The sequence below is a fragment of the Cygnus olor genome, chromosome 11 (genome assembly GCF_009769625.2).
Source record: "Cygnus olor isolate bCygOlo1 chromosome 11, bCygOlo1.pri.v2, whole genome shotgun sequence".
NCBI lineage: Eukaryota > Metazoa > Chordata > Aves > Anseriformes > Anatidae > Cygnus > Cygnus olor.
In genome coordinates this window covers 8,174,891-8,202,827 of record NC_049179.1, presented here as the reverse complement: position 1 = coordinate 8,202,827, position 27,937 = coordinate 8,174,891, and the positions used below count along the sequence as shown (strand labels likewise).

Below are 27,937 nucleotides of genomic sequence, written 5' to 3'. Positions count from 1 at the left end.
TCCCAGCACTTTGCTAACCTTATTCTTCTCTTCCTTGCTGCTGTTCAAGCTCTTTACTTCTTGCTCTAAACACCATGGAGATGGAACAGACTTCGCTTTCTCACTGAGAAGTCCCTTATAATTTCCTCCAAAGTCTCTTCATGTGAAATGCAAACTGTTACTTCCATCAGTCCTCGAACAGCAGGTTTTCTGCACCTCTCATCATTCTCACTGCCTACCTCTAGATTCTTTCCAATTGACCCAACACTTTCATGAAAAATTTAGCACAGGAGCCCACCTACAGCCACTTAAAGCCTGAATCAGGCATAAGGACAACTTCTTACGTTCTGCAGAATAACAATGCTACATAAGCTTACACTGGGTTATGCTTGAGCAAATGTTATAAACTGGTTAAGATCTTTCATTCCAATAAAACTGGAGCAGTTGTTCTACAAAAATGGGAGTAATATGCTCATACCATCAATGACCATGTTCTCACATAAGCAAACTACACAATACAAATTATTCTGCGAAAAGTAATGATCTGTTCTGGAATTAGCAGTACTAAGTCACTATCTTTCGGTCAGGAGACCTCGTACAGTGACATAAAAGAATCACAGTAGTTAACCCTCTGTTATCTTGAAATCCTCCTGAAACCTCTCTAATGAAGAGCTTTCACCAGGCCATTCTGCTTGTCTGATGAGGCTTAGTCTACTTTTCTCTCTCTGACAGAGAGTTTCCAGACTGGTCGAGCAGCTGCTATGAATTATGTAATTTCAAAGAGCCCCAAACCAGCATTGATCAGTTATATTCAAAAAAGTCTTTTCCATTCTGAGACAGTGGTTTTAAAATGAGTTTGAGGACAACTGGCTGGCTGCTCTTCTCCAGCTGGATGTTTTATTGTTTTTTTTTCAGGCTGTGAAATTCCTATAACATAACACTAGAACATTAAATTCTGTCCTTTGTACTTACCCTTCTCTTTGGTACTCCTCATCCAAATTTGACAAAAGCTGGGACCCAGCCACAGACAGGTCAAGTGCGGCTAATGGGAGATCTCGATAGGCAAAATTCACAAGCTGTACAGGAGCAATGCTTTTGGTCTCTTCTTCCACTTGTTGCGAAATTATCTCAACTTCTGAAACACTGCCTTCTATTGTAGGCCTGAAAATATAATCAGCAATAAAAACTACTTCTTCCTCTACAGATACACACACATATACATCTACATTATATAAACACATATAAATAAACAAAGAAGTAAAAATAAGTTTGAGACAATAACTTCAGTGAACCCCAAAAAGCAGACAACTTAAATGGCCCTTGCAAAGTCACTGAGGGAGGCATCCTTGTTGAGGGGGAAAGACCAGATCTCTCTAAACTTGTCTTCAGTACATCTCACTGAAATCAACAGAATCCTCACAGATAAAAGAGAACAGCATTTCACTCTGCTGAAGCTGCTTCAGAAGCACTAAATAGAAATGAAAGTGTTATAAACAAACAAAAATAGAAACAATGTATGAACCCAAAAGCAAAATATTTGTGCAAAACAGACAAGAACAGAAAGAAGGCATGCAACTACCTCAATTAAAAACTCACTGCTTTGTGACTTAAATCAGGGAACAATGAATAGTTCAGCTTATGAATTATGTACAAATCAGCTGTTAGTTACTAGATGCAAACTGATCCCTCTTTCACTGTCGGTCAGTATAGTCAGATTTTTGATGGCTGGTGACTTGGTTGCATTCAACCACAAAATATCACTGTTACAATTTATTTCAAAATAATTCTGAAAGCAGAACAAAGATTCAGGAGAATTATGAACTCATTTATAACAGTTATCTTAAGTAGCCATATGAACAGCTTTTAAGACCGGACATACATTTTGCTACCACACCACTAACGTTAATGCAAACTGCATGCAAGTGTCTAACTGTAGGCATGTCCTCCACATTTATAATAAGACAGTACTTACCTAGAAACCCGGACTTGGTCAGCTAGCATACTATCTAGTACATACGAAGGATGACTTCGCTGTAGGAGAAACCTCATATGTCAAGTCCCAGCAGGGACTGATCCTTTGCAGTCCCCAGTGAATGCTACTTGCTCCTTTTGATTCAAAGTAGGGTGCAAGCATAATCTGCTCTAGCTTTCATCCAGGGAAGCTTATTAACTTCTCATGAAATCTCAGGCTATTTTTCAGAGGTTTTCAACAGCAGGTGTGAAGATGCTTTTTCCTTAGGGATATAGTTAAAAAGTGCACAGCACCCAGCTTCCCTCTGTTACGTGACTTCATTGTGGTGATTTTATTTTTAAAGAAGCTTATTAAAATCTTCCAGCTATTAAAGCAACCTGAATAACAGTTCATTTTTCCAGAAAAAAAGAATAATTTAGAAGAGTTCTTAACTCATGTATGTTGTAAGTCTGAAGATGCAGTTGAAGGAACTAAAATTTTATGCAAAAGAGAGACAAAGACCCTATTGCTCAGAGCCTAACCATTAAACTAACCCTTTTGGATGGAAAACATTCCTAAATTTAAAGGAGCTAATCGCTGCCAGCATTACACAAGAAAGTCATTTGAAAAATCGGAAAATGCTGTTATAACTCAAGTATTTGTCAGAGAAAGGCTATGACTGTGTCATACTATGTCAGAAAGTGGAAATGAAGGGAGCCACTACCATTTAAACAACCTAAAGGCTGGTTTTAGTTTATTTTTTGCCTAACTAATGATTGAAAGTAATGAGATTCTTGTCATTTCCAATAGAATTGTACTTCTCTATTAACAAACAGAAATTGGAAGCCCAGAGGGAGGGCTTGCCAATTCTAGCAAGAATGTTCTTTCTTTGATTTTCACATTTAGTGCCATCCTGTGGACCTTTATGTTTACAAGTCCAAGATAAGCTGGTTCAGTTTTGCATGGAAGTCCACAGAGCAATCCAATTTCCAGTATAATAAAGGAAAAAGGAAAACAGATTAGTGCAGCCTCCCCCTCCGAAGAGTATTTACCTTTTGTATTTCTTAAACAGACTACATGGTACACAGAGTCTGATGTGACTGAAAAGTAAAACAAATACACCAATAGACTAGTGTTGGCACGCAGCTTTGCAAGAATTTTGGTGAAAGGAAAGGAAAAAAGCAATGGATCTGACGTAGACATGACAAGGTAGTTTTCAGCTACTTGCTCTCAGTAACACATCCAAAACACTCACAGCATTCATGCTATTTCTGCTAATTCACACTCTTCAGACAACTGACCAAATCCTACTACTGCTTCTCAAAGTAGCAACTTTCCAGTAATACTGATGGAACTCTCTCAATGTCACAACAACATTCTCCTGCAGGTAGGAATTGTTATGGTGTATTTAAAATAAGCTGTAACTATCCTTATATGGCACTTACTGAGGACTGGTCATGTTGGAGGATGCAACCAAATCAGCAGTGGTTCCAGTATTTAACTGATTACAGCTCTTTTGCACAGAAGTTCTAGCCTTCTAAGATGAGCTTTCTGCAAGAGGCAAAACAAAGTCTAAAAATCTAAAACACAGTTGAAAGAACTCCAAAGGGCTGCATTGACATTTTTGGTCATGTTGTGAGTTTGCCTATTTTATTTCCCCTGTGATTCTTTTTCTAGGTGTTCTTATTCCAGGTAAACTCCTCTACTTTATGGAAGGGGTAAAGCTACACTGCATTTATGTACATATATAGACACCTGCTCACATATAAACTTCCATAACAACATGTATCTTGTTTTGAATTTCTAGACTGTTTAGAGAAATAACGAGGTGGGGGGATTTTCAAACAAAGCTCAGGGCCTCAGGAGCACAAATGCTACTGGAAGCCAAAGGACAATTTACAGTTACAATTTTCAATTACAAATTAATATACTGAATAGAGATGAACGTTAGCTTTGTCTACAAAGTTTTGTTCTCCATTTTCTAATTGGAACCGTGTTCCTGACTTCTTTTGATACTTTGGTGAGTGTCTTTTAAAAATTAGTTCATGTTGTCAAATATTTTAGATAGGCTGTTATCGAGATGATAATTCAATCAACAAAGCCCACTAACACATATGGAAAATGTACCAGATTTGCCTATGGCAAAATCTCCATTTGTGTTGTACCTAGACCAAAGGGAACCAGAATGGAAAACAACAAGCTTGTGAGAATAAAACCTACTGATAAATAGGTTTTGGTAGCTGGCAAAGGATACCATATAAGAAATAGAAATTCATAGAAAATGATATCATGAGAGACTTTGTAAAGCTACTGTCAGGGTTATAAGCTAGATAATTAAAATCAGTAACTAAAAGACAAAAAGATATTCTTACTGTACTTTAACAGAAATAGCAGTTGGTAAATTAGCATATTACTGACAATAAGACCAAACTATTTTCATGATGATGGAAAATACTTTTTATATTGAACTTTATACTGGAGTCATTAACAGGCTGAACTGTTAGTATCAGTCAAGTATTTACAATGGAAACATAAATATAACAAAAGTATACTCCTTAGCAATCACTTGATACCAAATAATAGAACTGAACTTACATCATTTGTAGCGTCATTTCCAAGGCTTTACTTCATGGCCTGTAAACTTGCAATAGTGTAAAATATAGTCAATTCTCAGATTTTCCAGATAACGTGCCTGGGTATACAGAAAAGAAAGGGTCTGGATTGTGATCATCCTCCTCTGCTAGATAAGGCAGCCAAAAAACATTTAATTATTCATATGAAGAAAAGAAACACAACTGACTTTAAAACAGAAAACATACATGTTCCAGAAAAATGCACACACTCCACTTATCTATAAGCTTTCAATACCTGTAAAGTCAGAGCAACAACCCAACTTCTTTCAGATAAACCTTATCTGATAAGGTTTAATTCAACATCCATTTAGTATCAATGGGAGTCTGTTTCCTTGTACTCTTGATCCTTGAATTATTTTATTCATTATATCCCCAAGGCAGCAAAACACTAAAATAATTTCTTCTAATTAAATGTTTATTTAAATCACATGCTGAAGGAATACGGTGAATTTGTGCCCATGACAGTTGTGTAACAGCAACTGTTACACCTACTGGCACACAACAAAACCAAAATGTCACTATCAGCCTTGTTTTGAAACTTTACAACTCTTTTCAGAAACAAAAGAGAACAAAACTATTTTTAATTAAGTGCTTTACCCAAACCTATTGCTCTAAGCAGTTAGCCTAGGACAATGCTAAAGGATGTGGCACCCTGCACCTGTCCTGTGAGACTGAGACAGAAATTGGAAATCCTATTGCACTTGTGTTTGCAAGCCTTGAGAATAAAAGGCACATGGGATACATCTGATTTAGGAAATGGCACTAAAACTGATTGAAACTGACCTCCAAGGACAAGCAGACAGATGTAGAGATGGGAATTTTTTCACAGACATGAAAACTCACCATCTATCTGGGAGAGCGCTAATATTCACCACCGCTCTCCCAAAGGAGCTTTGACAAACAGGAAGACTAAAAACACAGCTAGATTTTAAAAATTATTATTTTTAAATTACTCTCAATATTTTTAGGGAACTTAAGTCATAACAGGGGGGCCAGCAACACTGCAAATCCTTAACATGACCTGAACATGCAATGTATGTGGTTTTTTTTAAGCTAGAAATACATTCGCATTCAAGCAGAACTTTGTTTCCTCGCTCAACCAGATCCGACCAGTAGCAGCACCAGTAAGCCAGACCTGGCCCCCTCCTCCTGGAGCTGGCAGCTCTGCAGGAAACGTCTGCTGACCACCAAGAGCAAAGTAGCAACTCGTGGCTGGGAACCCTCCGACAACTCTAAGGGCTCCCCAGGGTGCAGAGTCCAAGGCACCCTTGCCAAAGGGATCGCTACCATGCCATAAGGCACTCGCAAAGCTGAGGGGAGAAACGTGGAAAGAAACGGGGAAGGAGACAAAGGGAGTCAAGTCTCCAAAGGACTCAGTGGAGCCTTCCTGAGAGAAAAAGTGACAAAAGTGAGTAATTTCTGATGCAGATGACTAATGTGTTAGCTGATTTAATGAACTGAAAAGACGAGTTGTTAATGGTGCCCCCAGTAAGAGAGCAGCACAACAGAAACCTTCAAAATGAATGTAATAGACTGTATCCATATCCTAAAGGGATTAGAAGGATTCATGCTTCTTTCTAGGCTATACACAAGCATGTATTGGTATTTGCAGAAACTTCATCTTTCTATCCACTCCAGACCACCTAGCTGTTATGTACAAAACTTCATTAAAGCAATGTAAAACACTTCCAAGTTCCACAGGAAATTTCTGTGCAACTAAGTAGTGTTTAAAGGCAACAAGGCACAGCGGAGAGAATTTGTTTCCTTGTACTTAATCTCTCGCTTGCATTCCTCTAGGATACAGCGTAGGCAAAGGGCAATGATGTGGCTCTCCTGCCTGCCAGCAGTGATGAGCAGGGGCAGAAGGCAGGCAACCTTTGGGGCTTCCATCCACCACCTGAGTGGAAACTTCCCTGTACTGCCCTATCTGCACCTAGCCCGGTCACTGCTCAGGAGGCAAAAATTGCCGTGGTCTCACCTGAGGGCATTAGTTAGCAGTTTCAGGGTGCCCTTTTTTCTGCCTCTTGGAACTGAAACCAGACAGCACATGGTACTGGCTGAGCTACCACGTGAGTATGAGCAATGCCCATTTTGTGAGAGTTCAGCAGTTCTATTTGTTCTGCAGCACAAGTATTTTCAAGGAGAGATGGCTGTGGAAGGAGCACAGTTTCCCAAATTAAACAGAATTAGAATTAATTTTAAGAGGTGATACAACATGAAGGAAAAAATTACCCCCAAAAGGTTTCTTGTGCAAGCTTTGAAGTGTTGTAAAACCCAGAAATATTCACTGGATTGACTAAGGTACCAGCTTCTATGTACCGAGAAGACAGTGTAGTCTGAAGAGAAGCATATTTCTGCACCTGGTTTTCTGTGCAGAGTCAAGCTTGTAGGCTCATAGCCTAGCTTAAAACACAGAGGTTCACAGTTCAGATCTCGGCAGAGCTGACTCAGCTCTTCACCCATCTGCAGTAAGCAAAGAAAGTTGCACCCAATTCACTGAGCTCTTTTTGAAGCAAGGTCTTTGAAGTGCTTAGAAATGCTTTATTGCCTCCCAAGCCCTTCAGTTTCTCTGTTCTTTGCACAGATATCACACACACTGGTGTCTCCAAGACATTTGTCATGTACCTTCTGTTTAATTATGATTTCTTTTACCCCCTCCTGTGTGGGGGCACAGGCACACAACTGCTTCACAGTTCACGGGTTACGCTCAGAATCACGCAGGATGAAAAGCGGTGTCATGTGCTATAGAGCTTGAGCAAAGGTTGATGCTGCTGCCCTTGCCCAGCACAGATCCTGCCTGAGTTGATTTGTTAATGTTTAAAACAACCTTCCGCTGTCAGTCACCACACCTTAGCCATAGCTTGCTAATAAGCAGATGCAGTTCAGCTGAAACAATGCAACGTACAGAACAGTTGGGAAAGCATACATAAAATCACCGTACATGTAAGATGGTGCATGCTGTGTGTGCAAGTACTATCTAAGCTTTTTTGAAGTTACTTTTTTTAAAAAATCTGTATTCCACATCTGCATTAAAATCTGACTTTTAGCATTGCTTTAGACAGTCTCACAAAATGTGCCACAACAGGGCACCAAAAAAGCCTGAATTAAAAAAAAAAAACAGACAGGGAAGAGGAAGATGAGGAAGATGGCTTAATTTAAGCTTTTATACCAAAGTCCCTGCTAGCTTGTATCCTCTTTAGCTGAGCTGAATTCAAGACAACATGTCTCACAGTATTTGTTGTATTTGCTCCCACTCTCCCTGGGTTCTCATCATGATGCTGTGAGCTCTTGCATGAAACACACAGAGAACCACCTGAGTTTCTATACTGACAAGTAACTAGGCAGCCAGATTCTGACCTGTTCTTCTAACTGAAGGTTCTTCCACACAGCCCCCTAACAAAAGCTTAGAGATGAACAGGCTCACCAGATGCAGGCAAAGTACATGCAACAGGCCGCACGTAGACACAACCTTGCCGTTGGGGCAGTAACAGGCTTTAGGCATTCTTGTACAGCCTCTGTCTTGCCCTCTTCCCCTGCCCCAGCCATGCACACAGACCATTACTGTGAACGTGATCAGGTAAATATGGCATTTTAATCAACAACAGCAGCTGATTTTTTTTGTTTTTAATTTCTGTACTTTTCTTGAAGCAGGATTGCTTCCCTGGTGCAGGTCACACTACAGCTCCAAAAATAGCTGTGTCAGCAAAAGGGGGGCAGGGCAGTGGTGCGTGGGCACAGCCACGGGAACAAATGGCATGGTGGAGAAATACTTAAAGCAGCTTAATTCAGAAAGACTTAAATCTAAGATAATGTGCAAAGCTCTTGTAGTTGGTGATATTAAACTGGAATAAGCACCCAACCTGGAAATGCTCAACAGATTTACAAAGTGGGAAATGAAAAGCAGCCCTCTCTTTAGGGCTTTTTTTTTTTTTCTTTCTTGTGTTTTGTTGGATTTGTGTGTGTGTGTGTGTGTGTGTGTGTGTGTCTGGGACATTAAAGCTTTTATATTGAATCTAGTACACATGAGGAAATGGAATTGTTTAATTTGTGCAAAATAAGTTATGTTAGTTTAGTCTATAAATTAAATTTCTTATACATCTAGTGTTTACATGGAAATTATGGCTATTAAAGTTCCTATCAGACAATCTTAAGGAAGCCACAGAGCTGTCCAGAAAGACGCAAATAACTTTGAATAGGGCTAGGGGAAATACCTAACCCAACGTTACCCTTAGGAGCTTTCAAAGAGAAATGGGAAGTGTAATTCAGAGGTAGCTACTTGTGAATCAGCCTAGCCATGTGGGATTTTGTGATTAACACCATTGCTATCACTTTGAAAATTGGCACAAATTCTATTTCATTACTTAACTCTACCAGTAAAAGTTATATTTCTTACAGATTGAAACTAGGCTCCCTAGTTCCCTAGTAGAAACTAGGATCCCTAGGGGATCACAACCTGGCAATTATGACACCTGTTTTCAGTTCAACATCTGGGTAAATTTTCACCAGCTCCATGCATCTGTATTTAGAAAATTTTAATGGTCACGTATGTCAGTGTTTCCTTAGAAATCCAGCAGCCTGCTCTTCTGACAGGGAAGCCCTGAAAAACTCCTGCAGAAGAGGTAGCAATACTTCCTTTCATCACTCCAGGTTGAACAAGATTTAAGAGATTCATCATGATTAAAAAACAAGATTGACTAAACTGCCCCTCCCCAAATCCACTTTCAGTTACCCAACATTTTAAGGAATTATTTGTTTATATGGCTCTAGATATGGACACTTAAAACATCCTTTATTTTTCAAAAAAAAGAATTACGTTTATCAGTAGATTATGAATGCAGAGATCTCGCAGAAAACAAACAGCGAAATAATTTGCTCTACAAACCAACTACATTTGATTCATATTATTTTAACAGTTGCAGATACCCAACTCTATTTGTAGCTTCAATATTCCCATACAATATCCAGAAGAGGAGAGAGGTACAAAAGATAGAGCTTTTTATTTCAAGGAAAAAAAAAGGGACATTAAACTTTCCTCTTTGTCATAGTGATCTATAGTCAAGTTTTTAAATACATAATTAAAAAAACACACAGAAAACCCTCCATCACAAGGAAGGTATTTTGATTGGAAAAAAATCAGGCATTCAGAAATTCGGAAGTGGCAGATTGGAACTTGCTCATGCAGCTATAATTCCATCCCCTTGTGGGATCATCCTGTATGCTGAAATTAAGCAGAATGCTGGGGGGTGGGAAGACACATAATCATGTAACTAAAAACTGTCTCGTTATTTGTAAGTATAGTTTATACTTCCTAGAGAAGTTTAGACGGGCCAAAGAAGAGAAAATTTTCTGCACAATCATAATCTCTCCACAACACATTATGAGCACTGTTTGAATCTGGAGCTTTCAGTACTGCAAACTTGGATCTCAGGACAAATTAAAACCCTTTAGAGGAAGACTAAGCCAATACAAACTCTCAGGACAGCCCAGTCCAGGCCCCCCTCTTCCAAGGCACCTGCAGATTTGCAGTACGTGGTACTTCCAGACAGAGAGAGATTGGAGGAGCTGCTCTGCTTGGGATGGTTATGGAGGGACTCCTCCTATAATCCTTCCCTCTGCTGCCTCTTCACTGAGGAACTGGGGAGAGGGGAAGGGAGCCATGCAGCAGGCCTACCTACAGACATGTGACATACAAGCATTCCAGCCCGAACATGCTTTCAGCGCGTGCCTGTTCTGCCCTTCTGATTTGCATTGCTATACAGTACATACCAGTGCTGCTGTAGCAACTGCAGTCAGTTGTTCTGATGCACTACCAACATTTTCCAGGAAAAGTACAACAGCCAGCAGGTACTTCAGCAATTCAAAATGTAGCTAAATCTGAAGACATCAGGGGATGAAGAAAAGGTACTTCTCTGGGCCGCCTTCTTGCTGAGTTTTAACAACCTATGGCAAATAATGAGAGTTATGAAGCATCTCAAAATTCTGGAAGAACTGAGCAGCTCTCACGGCCACCCAAACAAAAAGTTAGCTCCTTAACAAGGGACATGCACACATTTAGTATGGAGAGTACTCATTTGGCCTCTAACTCTGGATTAACTCTCGAAGCTTGCTATTTACCCCGTCACATTACACATCATCCCCATTTACCTGCAGTAAATTAGTTTCCCCAACATTATTCCTCTATAGCTTCCCAGTGTGGTTAAAGTGAAAGGAGAAAAACAAACCACACTAATGGGCTCTCAAGTCCAGAGAATGAAAGAAAGAGCAACTACGTATTTAAAAGGCCCATTTACAGATTAATCTAGTCTTTGAAGGCTTGGGTCTGTTTAATAAGAAGCGAAACCACAAAAGAATGCTTGGTGTCTCAAATACAAGCATTAGGCACAAGGCTGTCAGCTTGCATTGTTTTACTGCGCATCTCAACACCTCCTGCTCTGCTCGTACCTCCAGCTGCTGGAAAGAGCACTTCTATTTGAGGAAAAAGTGAGGGTATATCTACACATACCAAGCAGCACCACTTAGACCAGAGGGGGCTTCTAGTGAGATGATCTCTATACAGCCCAGTACGATGATACAAACGCTGACCATGGACTCAGATGAGTAGCTCAGGCCTGATGCTGTTGATACTGCTTCTGGGCTCATAGCTGGAAAGCTTGGTGTTTGCTATGTGCCACTGCACATGTTGATAGGCATCAGCCTGGCATTAACAGCTCCACTAGACTGAAAGCATCTGTTTTTTTCCAGTCTTGGAAATTAAACAGCTCTGGGCTCAGCTAGCACATGGGTAGAAGGCAACTTGCATCAACTTTATGATAAAGGCAGTCTGGCACCTCCTCCCCCTCAATATTTTGGGCCACAAGTTCTGACTCTCAAACGGGAAAAAAAAATCTAAGGTAGATTTTAGTTAAGAATATAAAGATTCCAAACCACAGCAAACAGAGCTGGGCTGATATTTATTTGGTGGCAACAATTTATTCCTGAATTTCAAATGTGTAACATTAATCTACCTGAGTCATTTGAAGTCAGCTGTTATTAATAGAAGCAAATCAAGGAGCAATTCAGTCTCAAAGAAGCTTGGTTTGCTGGTATCTGTCAGGAATCAGCTCTTGGATTTGGTTTCAAGCTCTTTTGTTTTTTTATTTTTCCTCCTTAACTCCCCAGAACTGCAGTGAAGAGTCACTAACCAGAGACCTGCAGCCATGTCTTTGTTTTCAAGCCACAGCCATGTGTTATTTTTTTTCTTTTGTTTTCAATCCAAGCAAGGTAAGTCTGGCCACTCTTTAGAATAGCAAAGGAAAAATACACACCCTTTTCAACATGTTAGTGTGAATAATTTTAGTGCTATAAAGAAATCTGCCTTCTCTCATTAGCTTGGAGTTAATCACACACAAATTTCACTTTTTGCAGTCTGCCAGTGGTGTCTGAGGTAAAAATACAAGTCCACTTGAATGTAACAGCAAAATACCAATTGACTTGAGCAGAGCTCAAATTTCACACAGGATTTTTTAACTCAAAAAGGAACACAAAAAGTCATCCTGCTTTGAAAGGTCCCTCTAAAGAAAGGGCCTCAGCTCAGGGGAATGACACTGTCAAGCTGTTTTAGGGATTGGGTTTTAGGCACGTGAAAGTCCTAGGGCTGCCCCATGTTTGCCATGAAAATGATCAGAACTCGTTACATTTTAATTTGCACCCACAATATCTGTAGCTCATCTTACTTAGATGTTAACCTTGTAGTAAACACAAGCTTCAGTATCTGCCCATACCTTTAGATTAATGCATTAGCCATTAATTAGCCATCAGACTTCAGCCTTCCTCAGGAAAACTACTTTTTGTCTAGCATCCTAGGCACAACAGATTCTGAAAGTCCTTTAGGAACTGTTAGAACTGTTCTCTAGTTCTCTAGGGAAGCCAATGTCACCCAAAACACAGAAGATTCAGAATGCTACAATCAGAACAGAGTAAAAACAGAAGAAGCATCTGAGAAATTTTTGGCACTTATTTTTATTGAAGCTAAGGATCTCAATTCATCTTACCAATACAGGCTCTGTGAGGCCAGTAAATATGTTCCTATGTAAGAAGGAGATGGAGAAGAAAGTTCCTTAGACCAATTCCGTCTCACAGTCAGCAGTACATAAGCAAGAGGAACTCCAGTAGACAGGTACTAAGTCTGGTCACACCATTGGACAAGTCATAGCCAGCATCTGGGACTAAAGATTTCACTGTAAGAACCAACCGCACTACAAATATACTTCTGAGAAGTATCTAGGTTCTGTCATTCATGATAAATATTAGAGGCAACCTTTCAGACAAAGCACAATAACTTTACATGAATTTACGGCTTTGCTGTGCATCTTAAAAGCAAGCATGTACCAGCCAGCCCATTACTGTGAAATACATTGCTCTTCCCCCAGGCACAAAGCTACGCCTTGTAGCTTGGCTTCTGGCAACAAACAGCCCAGCTGTTTCGACTACAAATAGCTGTAGTATTTTGTCCCATTGACGCACGCAGGTTACACCTCACTCTGCTAGATGAGACAGCTGACAATCCTGATCTCGTGTCCTGCCTGGTACTTCAGAAGAAAGTCAGTTATTTCGCACAGTGCATGTTGCATGTGGTCACCCCTGTCGTACTGCTCGTGGCTGGGAGAAACCTCACCTGGCCACGTGGAGCCTAAACCACAGGACTGGATGGCCTTATCAGAGCACGCAGCATGCTGATAATCATTATTTTAACAGCTAATACACCCATGTGCATAACCCTGGCTCCCTCAGCAGGCAATGGCATGCACTTACTACACGCCAGCAGCTGGGTTTCTGCCGCAAATTACTGGTGGTGGGGGACTCAGCCCGAGCTGAAGCAGGCTCAACCCTGACGGACCTGCTTACAACCTGGAGCAAGCAGCCCTTCCAGGACAGCCGTGTTAACCCATCATTTCCCCATTTAGTGACCAAGCGTTTACCATCCCCCCTCACTTTTAACTGAGCTCTAGAAGATAACACCACAGAGGAGATGTGGCTGGAGTACATTTGGAGTGTGCCTAGGGAGCTGCGCAGGGAAGAGAACAAACCTTTCCCCTGGACCTGGAACCAGGACAGGAAGCACATAATGTCCTGCAGCAAAAAGTAACCGCAGCGCAAGGGCTAGCGTAACTTCCTTCATCACGCAGATGTAAGACCCTCACCTCATCAGATGGTCTGCCTGAAGTGGCACCGAGAACCTCAGAGGTGCTGCACAGCCCAGAGAGGCTTCTGCTGTCCCTGAAGATGCAGCACAAAAGCACAGGAAGTGTTGTGTAGACAAGCACCTGGCTGCAGCTTCTCTGCCAGTTCCAAACATCAGCTTTTGTGCAACTGTTCTACCAAATACTTACCAAAACATAGAAGAAATTGGAAGAAACAAACAGCATATAAAGCCTCACATATTTTCAATTAAAAGGCACACGTTACTTCCTAGGCTGCTCTTTAAACACAGAACTAATAGTTTCCTGATAGCCCAAAATGTTAGGGAGATAACTAGCTGAGCAAAGTGCCATTTAAAATGCCTGGCACTAACTCTGAAACAGAGCACAGTTGCTTTTTCCTGTGTATTCAATATTTGTAACAAACATTTATTAACACTGATACAACAGGTTTCTGTGAACACTGACCTCACAGGCTGCTGGGGGAATGTAATACAATGTTTGCACGTTTGTGCAACAAACTGCTACCCCAGAGTTCAGACCAGGAAGTAAGTAAAGTAGATGATGCATTTGGAAGAGTTCATTCCCTCAGTATTTTCCTTAAAACAAGATGAGAAAGAAAACAGGACAATCCAACCACGCTGCTCCACAGGAGAACCCTCTTCATCCTCCAGCACACCAGGCTGTATTTCCCAAGCACCCGCCAGAGCAAGCCAAGGGCACTGCCTCGGCAGGGAAGCTTTGGCCCCTGCTACGTGACCCACTGCAGCAGCCCCCACAGCTCTGTTTTGGCACTACCTTACTTGGTGCTTCACAACCCACAGCCCATATCCAAAAGGAGCTTACACACTGATCAGATACAAAGATGTTTTCAGGCAAGGAGCCACATTGCAATGTAAGCCCTCAGACACCGAAAAAATGCCGAGTTAAAAATCCTTGCTCTAAAATCTAACACCTTGTCCTCCCGCTTGGAACCGAGCGATGTCTGTTACAGCTGCAAACAGACTTCCAAGATTTATCAATTCTGCTTTAGGAAAAATTAAAAAGAAACTTCATCAGGAGAGCATCATCAACATTAAGAGGTAGGAAACTTAGAAAAATGCACCCAAAGGGATGACAGCAAGTTACAGTTGCATTCGCTTCCAGACAAAGAGCACGAAGAACCGGTCAGACTGCTGGAAATTCTTGAGAAGTATTTTAACACCAGCACTGCACTAACCTCTCAAGCCAGTCACCAATTGCTAAGTCAGCTATTTCCAGACAAAGACGCACTAGCACCTTCCCCAAAATCTAACCGCAATGAATACATACTCCCTAACTAAACCCCAAGTCCAAGACCACATAGAAAAATGGTGCCAGAGAGGTCAGAATTCATGTTTCTGACTTGGGGTCTGGTTCTCAGTAGCTGAAAGATGCCACTTCCCAACAGAAAGCAAGGCCTCCAGTGTTATTAGTGCAGGTTGTTTGTTGGTTTTGTTTTTAAATACCTACAACTCCATATAATCTCCCGCAAATCTAAGTATTTGTTTTAAAGTCTTGTCTGAATGAGCAATATAAAACACCGCAAAACCAATACGACTTCTCCAACAAAACCAGTATATCTGCAAGGAATTCAGACTACAGTAGCCTCATGTCAGACATTTACTGCACTTGACCTGTAAAGCAAGCAGCAGAAATAAGACAAACTGTTGGCTGCAAAGACCAGCAAGGGGGTTAAAGAGGCAGGATCCTGTGATCATTTCTCCTCTTCATCGCTCTAAGGCACTGCTCCTTAATAAACCTGTTTTCCCTTGTGTTATTGCACTCACTCTCAATATACTATTCAAACATAGGAGGTTAACAATTGATAGTTCATGACCTGCTGAGAGCTTACAACTGAAAAATGCAGGATAGAGAGCTTTCGGATGGTGTCACGCTTCTGTTCTCAGGGCAAGTTGACAAAGGCATCCACTGCAAGAGTAGGAGAGGAGAGAGAAAAAGCTGACAATCCAGATTCTTTGATTTTTAGGATCCTAAAAGTGATCGGTCTGCCAGGGCAAGAAGGAGTTGGCCCACAAGTTTATTATTCATACGCTACTTAGAGATACAGCAGGCACTTGATAAGGTGTTTTTTCAAGTAACATAAGCCCTGCTCCAAAGCGCTTAATCTGAGACAATGCTTGCAGTAGTAAGAGCAGTTTTGAGCAAGCTCAATAGCTTATAAATACAAGTTGTTTTAAAGAACCCATGATACTTTGTGATACTTTTAGGAAAAACTGAAGCACAGATAGCACGAGAAATGGGGTACGCTTTGAGACAGGAAGACTTGTCTTGAATCAAAAGTGATAATTAAAAAAAATATCCTGTTAACTAGCATGTTTTTTAGTGTACATTACCCTTCTTTAATAGCTGGTAATACAGAAACTATTCCTACTAAGCACAAAACAGACAGGTGTGCAAAGTAAATGTAATGAGCTTCAGAGACTACTCAGAGAAGCGATAGGCAGCACCCAAAGGGCTAAAATAAACTTATCTGCTGAGTGCAGGCAGGCCAAGACACAGGGCACCCTCATCCAAGAGCAGAGCACTTCTGGCTCCTACGGGACCAAGACAGTCAAAGAGTTTAGACCTTCTGGGGCTAGCTGTACGCTTTTAAAGCATTTTACCACTAGCTCGTGTACTGCTGCAGATGGCAGACAGCACACATTTATAGGGCAGAACTAATTTTTCCTTCTTTCAAAAAGAGCGTGTCCCATTTCTAAAGTCCCAGTGAATACTTCTGCTATAGTGTGACACATAATTGCAGCATGCATCAAGCTTTTACCTGTATAAGGGGTCAACCCATTCACTTTACATTAAACTACTATGCATCTTTGTTCTTGTAAAAGGGAAGGGTAAAGCGTAAGCCACGAAAATGAAAAGCCCCACGCGTTTTTTCCCCTTCTCTGCTTTTAGATAAGATGGTTTTGCCAATGAAAGAGACTGTTTTATTGTGTCCAGGCCAATAGTTTTTCTCCTAGGTTTAGAGAGAGAGAGATCAAAGCAGGTCATGCTGAGCCAGCACTGCTGCAGATGGACTTTGACACCAGTCGCCAAGCTGGCCAGTTTAAAGCCAACCCAGGTAGAGCTGCAGAAACTGCAGCCTGCAGTGCTGCAGCAGGTTAACTATTTAAACCAGGAACCTTTTTTCCTTACTTCCCATCCAGAAAAACAGCAGCTGACTAGAACTATGGATTTGGCACTCTTTATCAGGCAAGAAGATTTACTGCAAGTATCTAAAAATACATGTTATGGCTGAGAGCCCAAGGAACTGATCAATGAAAGTTCAAGAGGTGCATTTTACAGTCCAGATGTTCTCAAACTGCGCTCCACTGAAAGCAGACAGAGGTGACTGGTCACAGCATGCTGTTCCCCCCTTGTCTACATCACTTTGCACCCAAAAGTGGAAAGTTACATCTACAATTAAAAATATTTCTCCTTAAGTGTTCTCCTTTTGCTGGAGTTAGCATAAAAATGTCACAACAAATCAGTGGGATAAGAAGCTGTCCCAGAGACAAATTGGTATACAGTGTGAATCAACTTGCACTGCTGCAGCAGGGTGACCTTAAGGAACGCTCTGAATGCACGAAAGCTGCAGGCTCGGGATTCACCTGTCCATGCCATGCACACATTCATGATAATGACAAAATTCCACAGCACAAACCACGATTTTCCTAACCTGACCTATGCATTTTTTCAGTAGATATGGTGTTGAAACTTGTGTAAAACTGGGGAAGAGCAGGAAGTCTTACCTGATTATTTAATGAAAACACCTTGCAGGATTTTCTAGGGGAATGGACTGCTAAAGTGAACAGTGTTATTCGATCTTAATTGATTGTAAATTCATGCCTGAAAGCTTTTTTCCAACACTTCAGTTATAAATAATGATAAAAATGCAAAACTTGGGGGAAATACAAGAACTGGTTTAAACATCTATTTATCCATGCACTAAAACAAACACAAAACAGTAGCACCAACCTGAAAAAAGCCTAAGCTTGGACACAACACTGTCACTCCCCTTACACAGGGGACACAGAAGCTAGTTATGGACGCATCCATATCCTCTTCCCTCCTTTCATTTGGACATTAAATTCACAGCTGGCCACCTGAGTTGTCAATGGCCACTGACAAACGCCATGACAGAGAAGGGAAGCACCCGGGTGCAGCATGCAGACTCAGCACTGTAGCTACATACCACGCTCACAGGCTGAACCACGATAATCGTAACGCTGCAGACCTTTGAGGTGAGAGCATACTCAGCCCGGTAAGAGGGAAGTCATTAGAAGTGACGTACCGTGTAGCTTCACGGCCCACAGGAGAGAGTGGAAAAAGGTCACGTACTACTCTGTGGTATACCAGCTATGATCTTTACCGGCAAGTCCTTTCTTTCTCCTTTCCTTGCGAAGATGCACACTTATTGTAAGAGTGCAAACACGTAAGCATCCCCAGAGAGGCCTCTGACGCTCTTTTACTGCATTTCCCAGAAAGCAGTCAATTTTGCCAAGCCAGAAGAATATGTCGTCTTTTCTACAAGTTATAAGGCACAGAGAGAAAGCTAAAGCCAAGTTCAAATTTTCATTGTCTTCCTTTGCTCTAGCACTTCACTCTGCTTCATTTTTCCTCCCCTAAGGACAACTTTGCCCTTGGCTTCATGTCTCTGCTCCAGTCACAGAGCTGCTTGGTAGTAGCTGAAGATGCATTACATTCTGCCCTTTTCTCAATCCTGAATAACCCAGACAACTCTCTGCTCTTAGTAACGCTGCTATTTAAACACCACTAACTCTAACTCTTGCCCATCACTTCCACAATATTTCCAATTAGCCATTTTAAAGCAAACCACAGCATTTTAGCTGCGCACATCAGTTTTCTGGAGTGAACAAGAACTGGTTTCAACTGAGAAGTTCATCTCGTCACTGCACGGGCCAATGGCTTCATGAGCAGACCACTAGACCAGCATTTCAGACAGCATTTTGCTAGCAGATTCCTTACAGCCACGCTGCCAGATCTGCCCCACTCATGGCTATGCTGTTAAGTATGGGATTCAGGTAAAAAAAAAAAAACACAAGGAAATGATTTCCTTAGTTCACTGTCAGTTTTGTTGGCTGAAGGGTTACTGAGATTGTGGACACTGCCCTCTTGCTACCCATTTTTCATGTCTTCTGGCAGCTATATACAGCCAGACAGATCCCTTTATGTATGATAAATGCTACAATCACTGCCATCTCCTTAGGAAGGCAAAGAGTGCTGATCACAGCTCAAATAGGTATATAGCTCACTCGGAAAACACAGCTTCTCTACTGCAAGGCAGACTGATCTTTTGCAGGCTGAACAGTCACAGATACAGAACACATGGCCAATTAACTGAACATGCTGGACTCCCACTACTTTGAGAAGGTTTGAACACTTCTGCTGTCCTTTAAGGCAATCATTTTATCACATCATTGCTTTTTCTTTAAACTCCAGTTTAGGAAAAAGAAAATAAGATGCTTGGCTTTTAAGCAGGATGAAATCCATAGAAACAGGTCTGTCCATCAGGACCTGTTCCCCAGGTGCTCTAAACAGATTACTGAAGCACCTGGGGATTTTGCCAAGCTGACAGTTAGCTCCAGTCAGGAACTCACATGCCCCAATGAACCTGTGATCTTTAGATCGTGCTCTGACACACTTGCAGGAACTATCAGCTATTGCCACTGCAGTCAGTTTCCTATTTTACTGTAAAATCTTCAAAGCATTAAAAAACTAAATTATTTGTAAGGTAGAACTACTTGCTATTCTACAGAGAAGGAAAATAAGGTATAGCATGTGACAGAGAAAGACTCAGCATTTCTCTCTAAAATTCCACTCCCGTGCCTTAAATCAAATAATGAAGGACAACAAGTTTCTATTTTCCTCCTTTTTCTCCTCCCAGGCAGCTTGGTAAGCTTCTGGGCAGTTTTAAACATACTGTATTAAGAAAAACCAACACCCTGAAGATTAAACAGTCTGTATAGCCCTGAGTGTTGCTGCAGGGCAAACACACATAACAAAATCAAATCTGATAAACCACAAAACATCTTGGACACTTGCAGAACTTCTAGTACCACGCAGAAAGTAGAAGTGTGACAAAGGTAGTAAAATAGGCAGTCTCTGGTGTTGTAAAAACTTTTACTGAACTCTATTTAGTTCTTCCACCAGCCAGATAACATATCAAATATGCATATTTTGTATATTTCAAACCCAGGCTTGGAATGCAAACATTGCCATTATCTGTTTAACACAGACCAATTATTCAAGGCATAATCAAGCTACTGGTAAAGTTCTAAATTCTGATATGCTATTGATAATATGATGTCTTCTGACCTGGACAGAGCTGTCTACTGCATATAATTAAAGGCTTCAGACACATTACGTTCTTCTGCCAAATGCTGTTCATGCAACATGCGTTACATACCCAGTGAAACTCATAGGAAAAAAAAAAAAGCCAGCCTATTTCAGCCCACTAAGTGCTTTGTTAAAGTGCATAAACAAAAGCAGTATGCAGCCTGAAGATGGGACGTCCTTCCTTTTAGGCAAGGAAGACACCACCGTCACCACATGTGTTTTCTGCAATACCAAATTCTCCGTTATGTAATTCAAGAACCTGAACACTGGATTTCCCTTTCCTACCTTCATTCTACAGCAAAGCATCCTGCATTGTGTTATGGTAGCATCATAACCAAGATAAGGATTTCAGTTACACTAGACAGTAACTGGAGAGAAATCTCCTGTCCCACACAGCTGACAACGTAAGTGAATACAGTCCAAGGCTGCCTGTGAAAGCGCTACTCAGTACTTTTAGATGAGGACATGGGCCATTTCTCAATAGATGAGCTGGTATACATCACAGAACCCAGCAAACCCCAACCAGGTACTAGCTGATGACAGTCACCTTGTCACTCTGAGACCTGGCTGCATTTCTCAACGCATCAAGCAAGCAAATAACCAGTTAGTCTTTGCTAGTTCATTGCACCCAGCACTTTTGTATTCAGATTGACAGGTTATCAGCTACTGTGGCTGCAATCCCTTCCTCCCCCCAAAAAGTAAAGTTACCTTACGCAGCTAGGAGTTCTTCAGAAGCAACAAGCCCGTCTAATCTTACAACAAGCAGCACATTCAGTTTGGGCGCAACATCCAGCCTCCAAAGCAGAAGAACCAGGTTTCTTCCATAGCTCCCAAACTTCAAAGGAGTCTAAGTGAGTTGCCAAAGAATGTTTTAATCAAAAGAAAAAGTAAGGAAATAAAACTTAAAACTGGACAGTATGTAGCTCAATATTCAATACCCTCAAAAGGGGTTGTAAAAGTCTTTGAGCCCCTATTCCTCCTGCTGTAGAGGGAATCCTCTGCCTTGCATTCCAGGCCTTCCCAGCATTTCAAATACCTTCATTTGCACATCAAAACTCTTCTACTGTCTGGCAGTACCTGAAGCTTGGGCACTAGCCGAAGAGCTGCACTTCAAAACGAGAAATAATAGACTCCTGCTTAGCTCATGTCTCATTATACCTGCACAAGTTATTTTTGTTTCTAGGGTTAGAACAGCAGATGCAAGAAAACGGTCAGTGTCTTTATATATCATCTAAACCCCTCATCTAATACTAGTCTTGCGAGTCACTATGGTGACCTGATCCTTGCTTCTAGGACTGCAGACAAATTGTCTTATCAGTTTTTTCATGCTCACAAAAAACAGACTACTGAAGACTTATTTCCCCCTTTGTCACATTACAAGTCAATAGCAGGGAGCCAAGTTTGGTGAAAATATCCACGAAAGCGAGCATACCACAATTACATCCGTCAAGAACTTAGCCTTCAGCAAGCTCCTGAGTACATACAACACCCTGCACTGAAACAAACCAACCACCACAAAAACCGCCTCGTCTCTGAAGCTCTGTTTTGGAGGCTAACAGCAAACCTTTGGGTTTTCCTGTGTCTTCTTTTGAAGTGAAGAAGATTACACAGAGCAGAGGTCTTCAGCCTTTCCCATTAGAATTAGTTCCACCCCAACACCTCACGGTGCGGCTCAGCGGTGAGCTGGCAGGCCGTGTCGGTGACAGCCTCGGGGCGCAGAGCCGCCCGCCCTCGGTGGTGCGAGCGCTGCAGGCGACGGCACACCACCAGCGGACTCACACAGGCCTTTACGTGCTTTCTGCTCCCAAACACTACTTGTATTCCCACAGTCAGCCTAGTTACACGACTGGGTACCGAGGGTTAAACTTCTATTTTAAAATACATTAATACAAAGGGCATCTGCTCAAAAACATTTAATTTGATGTTACGTTTGAACTAAGTCTCAAACTCATGCTTTCTCTGAAAATTCATGTGAACTTCCCATTGCGTATTTAAGTACAGGGCAAAACCTTTTTTGCAGGAAAAAAAAGCAAAAGATACCAGTGCCATGTTAAAAACTTGACTGAGCTTTTGCTCCATACAAAATAAAAAACCTTAAGGAATGCAGTGAACTTCAACTCTAGCCACTCTCCACCCCCCGCCCCCTCAAGCCCAACCTATTCCTAACAGCCCCCGAGCACTTTCACTACCATGGCAGAGGTGCTGAAGCACTCTTACATAACGAACCTGCAGGTAACTACCAAAGATGAGAATCCCTGACCTAAGCGGCAAGCAAGATGGTTTCAGGTAAATTACTAGCTTCTGATTCTCCCACCAGCTTTCTGGTTTTATAATCAGCGTTTCCAGTATAAAAAAGGATTTTCCATGTTCTTACATGGAAAAAATACTATTGGTTGAAGAAGCAAAACCATACAGAAGAGTTAAATGCAATTTATTTCATACATACTACAGTATGAATTTAGTATCTGTTACGCACTTAAAAAGACTGTTACAAGCCTGTGCTAGGATGGGAAAATGTCAGCAGAATATTTAGTGGTGTGTATAGAGTATTACCTCCATAACTAAGGTTTTCCTACACATCTATCACCGTTCACAACATTACCTTATAAACCCCCCTGGGACAGGACTTGTCTTTATCTCTGTTTGAGCAGTCCATGCCACAGTGAAAGTCCCTGTCTTTGCCTTAAAGACAAGCATAGCGCAAGTAATTTAAAGATAGAAGACTGAAAGTGTTCATAGAGGCATCCTTTATGTTCACTCCCTACTTAATTCCCATTTACAGTTCAGAATAAACACTTCAACTGTCACTCTAGCACCAGTTTTACCTCCGTAAGAAGGAGATGGGCCAAATTTGCCTGCATAACGACTTCACAGTAAGCGGCAACCAGATGGACAGCACATGACCATATGCTCCCCTTTGCTGAAAGGTGAAGTGAGCAAATATGAATCAGAAAAAAAAAGGAAGGAGAGTGGGGAAACAAATACCACTGGCAGTACACCCATTAAGTCATGCACACGCTTTCCCCCCCAAAAGCACATGTAAACTTTTCCATTCCTTGTACCTGGGGATCTGACCTGCAGGGAAGTGAGGGCAATCCTTAGTGGACTGCTAGGGATCAGCTCTTGTCTCCAGCCTGATCCTTGCTAGGCACATGCTTGCTAGGGACATGCCTGCGCCATACCCAGCATCGCTGCGCTCCTAAGGGCAACCACTGTACAGGCACGGGGCAAGGACCTTGCAGCGCCGTGGCCCCAGGCTAACGGGAAGAGAAGGGAACGCAGACAGGCATGGCATGGCTGCAGAGGCAGCCTCTCGGGAAGCAGCAGCTTCTTCCAACACACCGCCAAGAGGTTCAGAAGCTGCGCCCGCTCTGCACCATCCTCTGAGATTTTCTTGCCCAGAGATAACATGTCAAAAACTTTTAGGTAAACCTCGATGTTACCTAACTGTTCGCATTGCTCTTTCAGGCGGGAGGAGACAATTCAGCCAAATTACGTCTCCAAGGAGTACCTGCCCTTTTGAACTAATCCTAAAATAACACCTTTCAAAGTTAAGGCACATCTATTTTGTTACACTACTGCTCCCTGCTCAGAAAGTCCTTCTTAAACAAAAAAGAAAAAAAAAGAGCAGTAATATTGCTGAAGGTGGCAGCTAGTAATAGACAAAAAACTAAATATAGGCAAGAAAAAAATAGTTTTTTGTTTTCTGTTTTTAAGACCTTTGTGCAAGTTAAAGTGCACCTTGACCCATATCTCACTTCCTTTTCAAAAGAGGCTTTCCAAGCTAGCTTTATCATTCCAGATAAGAATGCGATAACTTACTAGACATGGGTTATAAAATCCAGGTAGCTATGACATACAAAGAAAAGTTGTGGACTGTGTGCTAGCTGAGACATCATACATTTCTTGTTTACATTGTGGCTGTTTGATGACATTAATTATTACAGACAGGAGCTCTCTAGTTCCCTTTAAGAAGAGATTTTTTTAAAATTTGTACTATCACCTAAATGAACTGGTTGTCCAAATGATGTATTTTTCTATAAGACATTATTTGATAGACTTGAGCGCAAGTATTTAAGGCAAAACATTAAAGACAACAGCCAAAGTCACACTAACTTCAATGAAATTTGTACTTTGCTATTTTTTATATACGAATTTTCATTTTCTCTTAGCGGAAAAAGCTGTAGATACACTTAAATCTCAGATGTAGTACTTTCCACTACAAAGACTTGCAACTTTTTCAGAAGCTCTGCCACTTGCCTTGTTTGCAGGCAGCCTTTGAAGCTGCCTGGGACAGCACAGATCCTCTGTCTCATGGCAATCCATTCAACTGAACGGTTTCCTTGCCTTTTTTTTTTTTTTTTGATTAAGAGAAAATATCCACTGGGCACGAGCTCCATGTATGCCATGGCTGGGCAGCTTGCACTTCTGGCAGAACAGCAGCAAAGTGCCATGGAACACTTTGGGCTTGCTGAAGCAAGAACACCGAGAGGCAGGAGAGAGGACAAGACAGGTCAGACTTTACCCATCGTTTCCCTAGACAGAGCACAGACCCAGAGGTCCTTCCTCACACACAAAACAAAACACCTTACCGAATAAGGCAGTTGCATGAACTAGAAGCTACTGCTGAAGACTCAAATCTCACTTCGGGATTTGTTAAGGTCAACGAGGGAAGTTATGCCTCTACGTAATCTTTTTTTTTTTTAATGCAATACTAAGAAGTTCCATGTTAGAACCTAACTTTGCAAGACAGTTATTCGAGTTGAAAGTTAAACTCTGGACTATTAGTCTAGACTATTATATGCTTAGTACAGCACATGACAACCACTGTTTGCATTGGTCTTCTTTTTAAGTGTTAGAATCACATGCTATGTTTCTGCAAATCAATGGCTCATTCAGTGTACAGGGTGGCTCGCAACACAGGCAAAGCCAAGTCTCTCCATCTCTAAATCAGACAGTTTCTGACTTCCAGGTCTTTGATTTTGCAATCAAAACATTTGAACATACGTTTTAACATGTAGTTTTAATCAGCATACAATGCCACAGGTGCACAAGGTATTTACACAATGCAGGGAAAGATGCAGTACTCGCCACAAAAGTCTTCCAACTGGAACATGTCAAAGCAACACTAAACCCTGGACAAGATGAAACAAAAGTGAGACAGAGGGACAACCTCTTCATGTTGAAGTTATTATGGTCTTGAATAAAAAGGAAATAAGCAGATGTATTTTATATTGCTTAGGTACTGACAAGAATCATTAAAGCTTCCCTTGCTACTTGGGTTTACAAGAGTCAGCCTTTTATTACACTCAAAAAAAAAAGTGATTTTGACAGGATTACAGGTATCCAACCAAGAGCTCATAGTGACCTTATAACTAAGGAATTAAACCCTTATGTATAGCTCTTGTTGAGCTATTTGCTGGGAGTTATCAGCAAATAGGTGGACTGAAACATGACAGACTGAAGTAAACCTTTGGTTGCCTTTCACACAGCCCTAGCTCCCACTGTACCTCCTAAGATAAAAAGTGCAAAAGAAGGTTTCAGTTCACCTTCAGCATGAGCCTCTGGAACCAAACAAAGCACACAGGGCAAGTTGTTAGCACCCCACAGTGACAACAAACTAAGGTCTATTACATATCACTTGAAGTTGGAATTCTTACCAAGGATGATGATGTCCACCCCCGCTACAAAGGCGATCCTACAAATATTGATAGAGTTCAGAATTTCTTCAAGGCAAAGAAAAAACAACTCTCCATTTTCCAACCCTGCACATTCCAGACTTGCACCTCAAACTGCTAAACCTAACAAGAGTGGTGCCACCAAGTTTCAACAGCACACAGTATCAGGCTAGGACCTGCCAGGAGAGGAAAAGGAAGAATCAAACCATGGTCTTCCTCTCATGTACGAAGTAGCAACAAAGATTCTGCAAATAGCATTTTGTTGACACTTTTGATGATAACACGAGGCAGAAAGGTCTCCAGCTCACTGTGTCACAGTAGGAGTGGTTCTGCAGTGTTCACATGGACAAAGTATTCTGTCTGTTAAGTAACCCCACTGTCCAGGGAGCACCTGAGCTGAGCACTATGCAGACATGACATGTCTTTTGATGCTCTTATAGGGAGAAGGCAGATGGTTTTACCCTACGCAACACAATTCAGGTAATTACCATTCTATTGGTATGTAACGCACATAAATCTAGATGAACACTGATGATAAACTGTAGGTAAATTTGTGTCTTATCAGGGTCTCATAGGGCAGTACAATTTCTCCTCCTAACAGGGAGGAAATCACACTACAGCGTAACCACGTTCTTGATCACACTTGAAATTTTACTTTTAGCTTAGAGGGACAGAAGTAGCAACCTGTGATGCAATACTACTGCAGAGTCAGAAACTGCAGTGTATAGCCCATCAGAGATGGAACAGTCAGCAAGCTGCCAACTAGCCAGGTTTCAGCAAGTCTCAGCTGAACCCAAGTTAGAGAAATAGCACCACAGCACCCAGGGCAAGCAAAAAGAGCTGCACACATCTGCTACAGGGCACCTTCAGAACTACCATCACAGGTAAATACCTTACTAACCTTCAAGAACAGACACAGTGACAAGAAAAACAGCTACACTGAGCACTGTGTTCTGCATTTACAGTCAGTCACAATCTGAAAATATTTCAGCTGAGTAGCAGGCTTTCGCTAGCACTGGCACTGCAAGCATACACTGCTCATGTCTTAATTTTCTTGCTGACCTTTTCATAAATCCATTGGAGCTGAGATCTTCATCTCCATCACTGCTCCAGTACAGAAGCCAGAATAGATGGTACAAACTCTTGCTACGTGTTATTCTCTTCGCCTGATATTGTGTTTAGTGTAGTTATGACATGCAAGCAACATTTAACTTTTTCTAAGACTTGGACCTCTTCTCAACCTTCAGGTAGAAAAAAACACAACTCTTTGTGCTAGACAGAGGAAAGTTAGTTTTGCAATTCAATGAGTAGCATCAGAACAGAGCTGCAAAAACTCCACTTTTTTCCCAAACATACAAGCATATGCATTGCTTCAGAATATGGGCTCTTTACTCACACTGTCACTTCACTGACTGTAAGCATTCTCCTCACAGTGCTTAGGAAACATAACACGTTTGAAGCAGTTCACATTTGTTTCTTATTCAAGATCTTCTGCAACTGAGAAGCATTCCTTCCCTGTTCTGCCTCACAATACAGACCTTGTTCACAAGATCAAGTAACAGTTTTTTCTCTACAAGATAATTACTAGAAGATGTTAATCACAAAATCTTGTTGCAAGCACTTATATGCTACTACCATACAGTCCAATTTACAATATGTCCATAACACAGTCACACTATTAATAACCCTTTTACCACCATCCTGAGTGAACTTGCAGCACCTACACAGGAACTACCAGAAAACCACTGAGTATCATTATTCGCCCACTTGAGCCATGCTCAGGTAACAACATTTCACAACACATTAAAAACAGGCAGATTGCTTACCCTTCTTGGTTTGTGCAAATTTCAGTAGTAAGTCACAAAAAGAGGGAATCCTGTCAGTCCCACCACAAAATGGGGATTCCTGACTCTTGTGCCGAAGGTGACAGGTGCCCTGCGTTTAGGCAAACCTCCCTTGTCTGCTGGTTGCCTTATAAGCACAGCTGTAAGTAGCCTACATCATCACTCATTTACTCCCTTTGTACACACACAATCTCTTGAAGCTATTACAGTGGTGCCAGGTGCACGCTTGGTCTAACACACAGCTCACAGATCCGTCTGCTCGCAGACACACGTGTGAGAACCAGGAGATCCCGCTGGA

At 41.5% G+C, this 27,937-nt stretch overlaps 1 protein-coding gene across 3 annotated transcripts in view; it reads right to left on the bottom strand.

Moving 5' to 3' along the window:
• Positions 1–27,937, bottom strand: part of TMEM266 (transmembrane protein 266) — a 78,937-nt gene that overhangs the window by 50,217 nt on the left and 783 nt on the right. For 2 of the 3 annotated variants that reach the window (XM_040570696.1, XM_040570697.1), the window contains exons 2-5: positions 10,330–10,503; positions 4,526–4,622; positions 3,376–3,481; positions 952–1,140 (exon numbers count right to left, since the gene is read on the bottom strand). In XM_040570696.1, coding sequence (XP_040426630.1) covers positions 952–1,140; positions 3,376–3,389 — 203 coding nt within the window. In that variant the 5' untranslated portion in view covers positions 3,390–3,481; positions 4,526–4,622; positions 10,330–10,503. Of the gene's footprint in view, positions 1–951; positions 1,141–3,375; positions 3,482–4,525; positions 4,623–10,329; positions 10,504–12,593; positions 12,741–27,937 lie in introns of those variants that run through there. The other variant, XM_040570695.1, reaches the window with a different exon arrangement.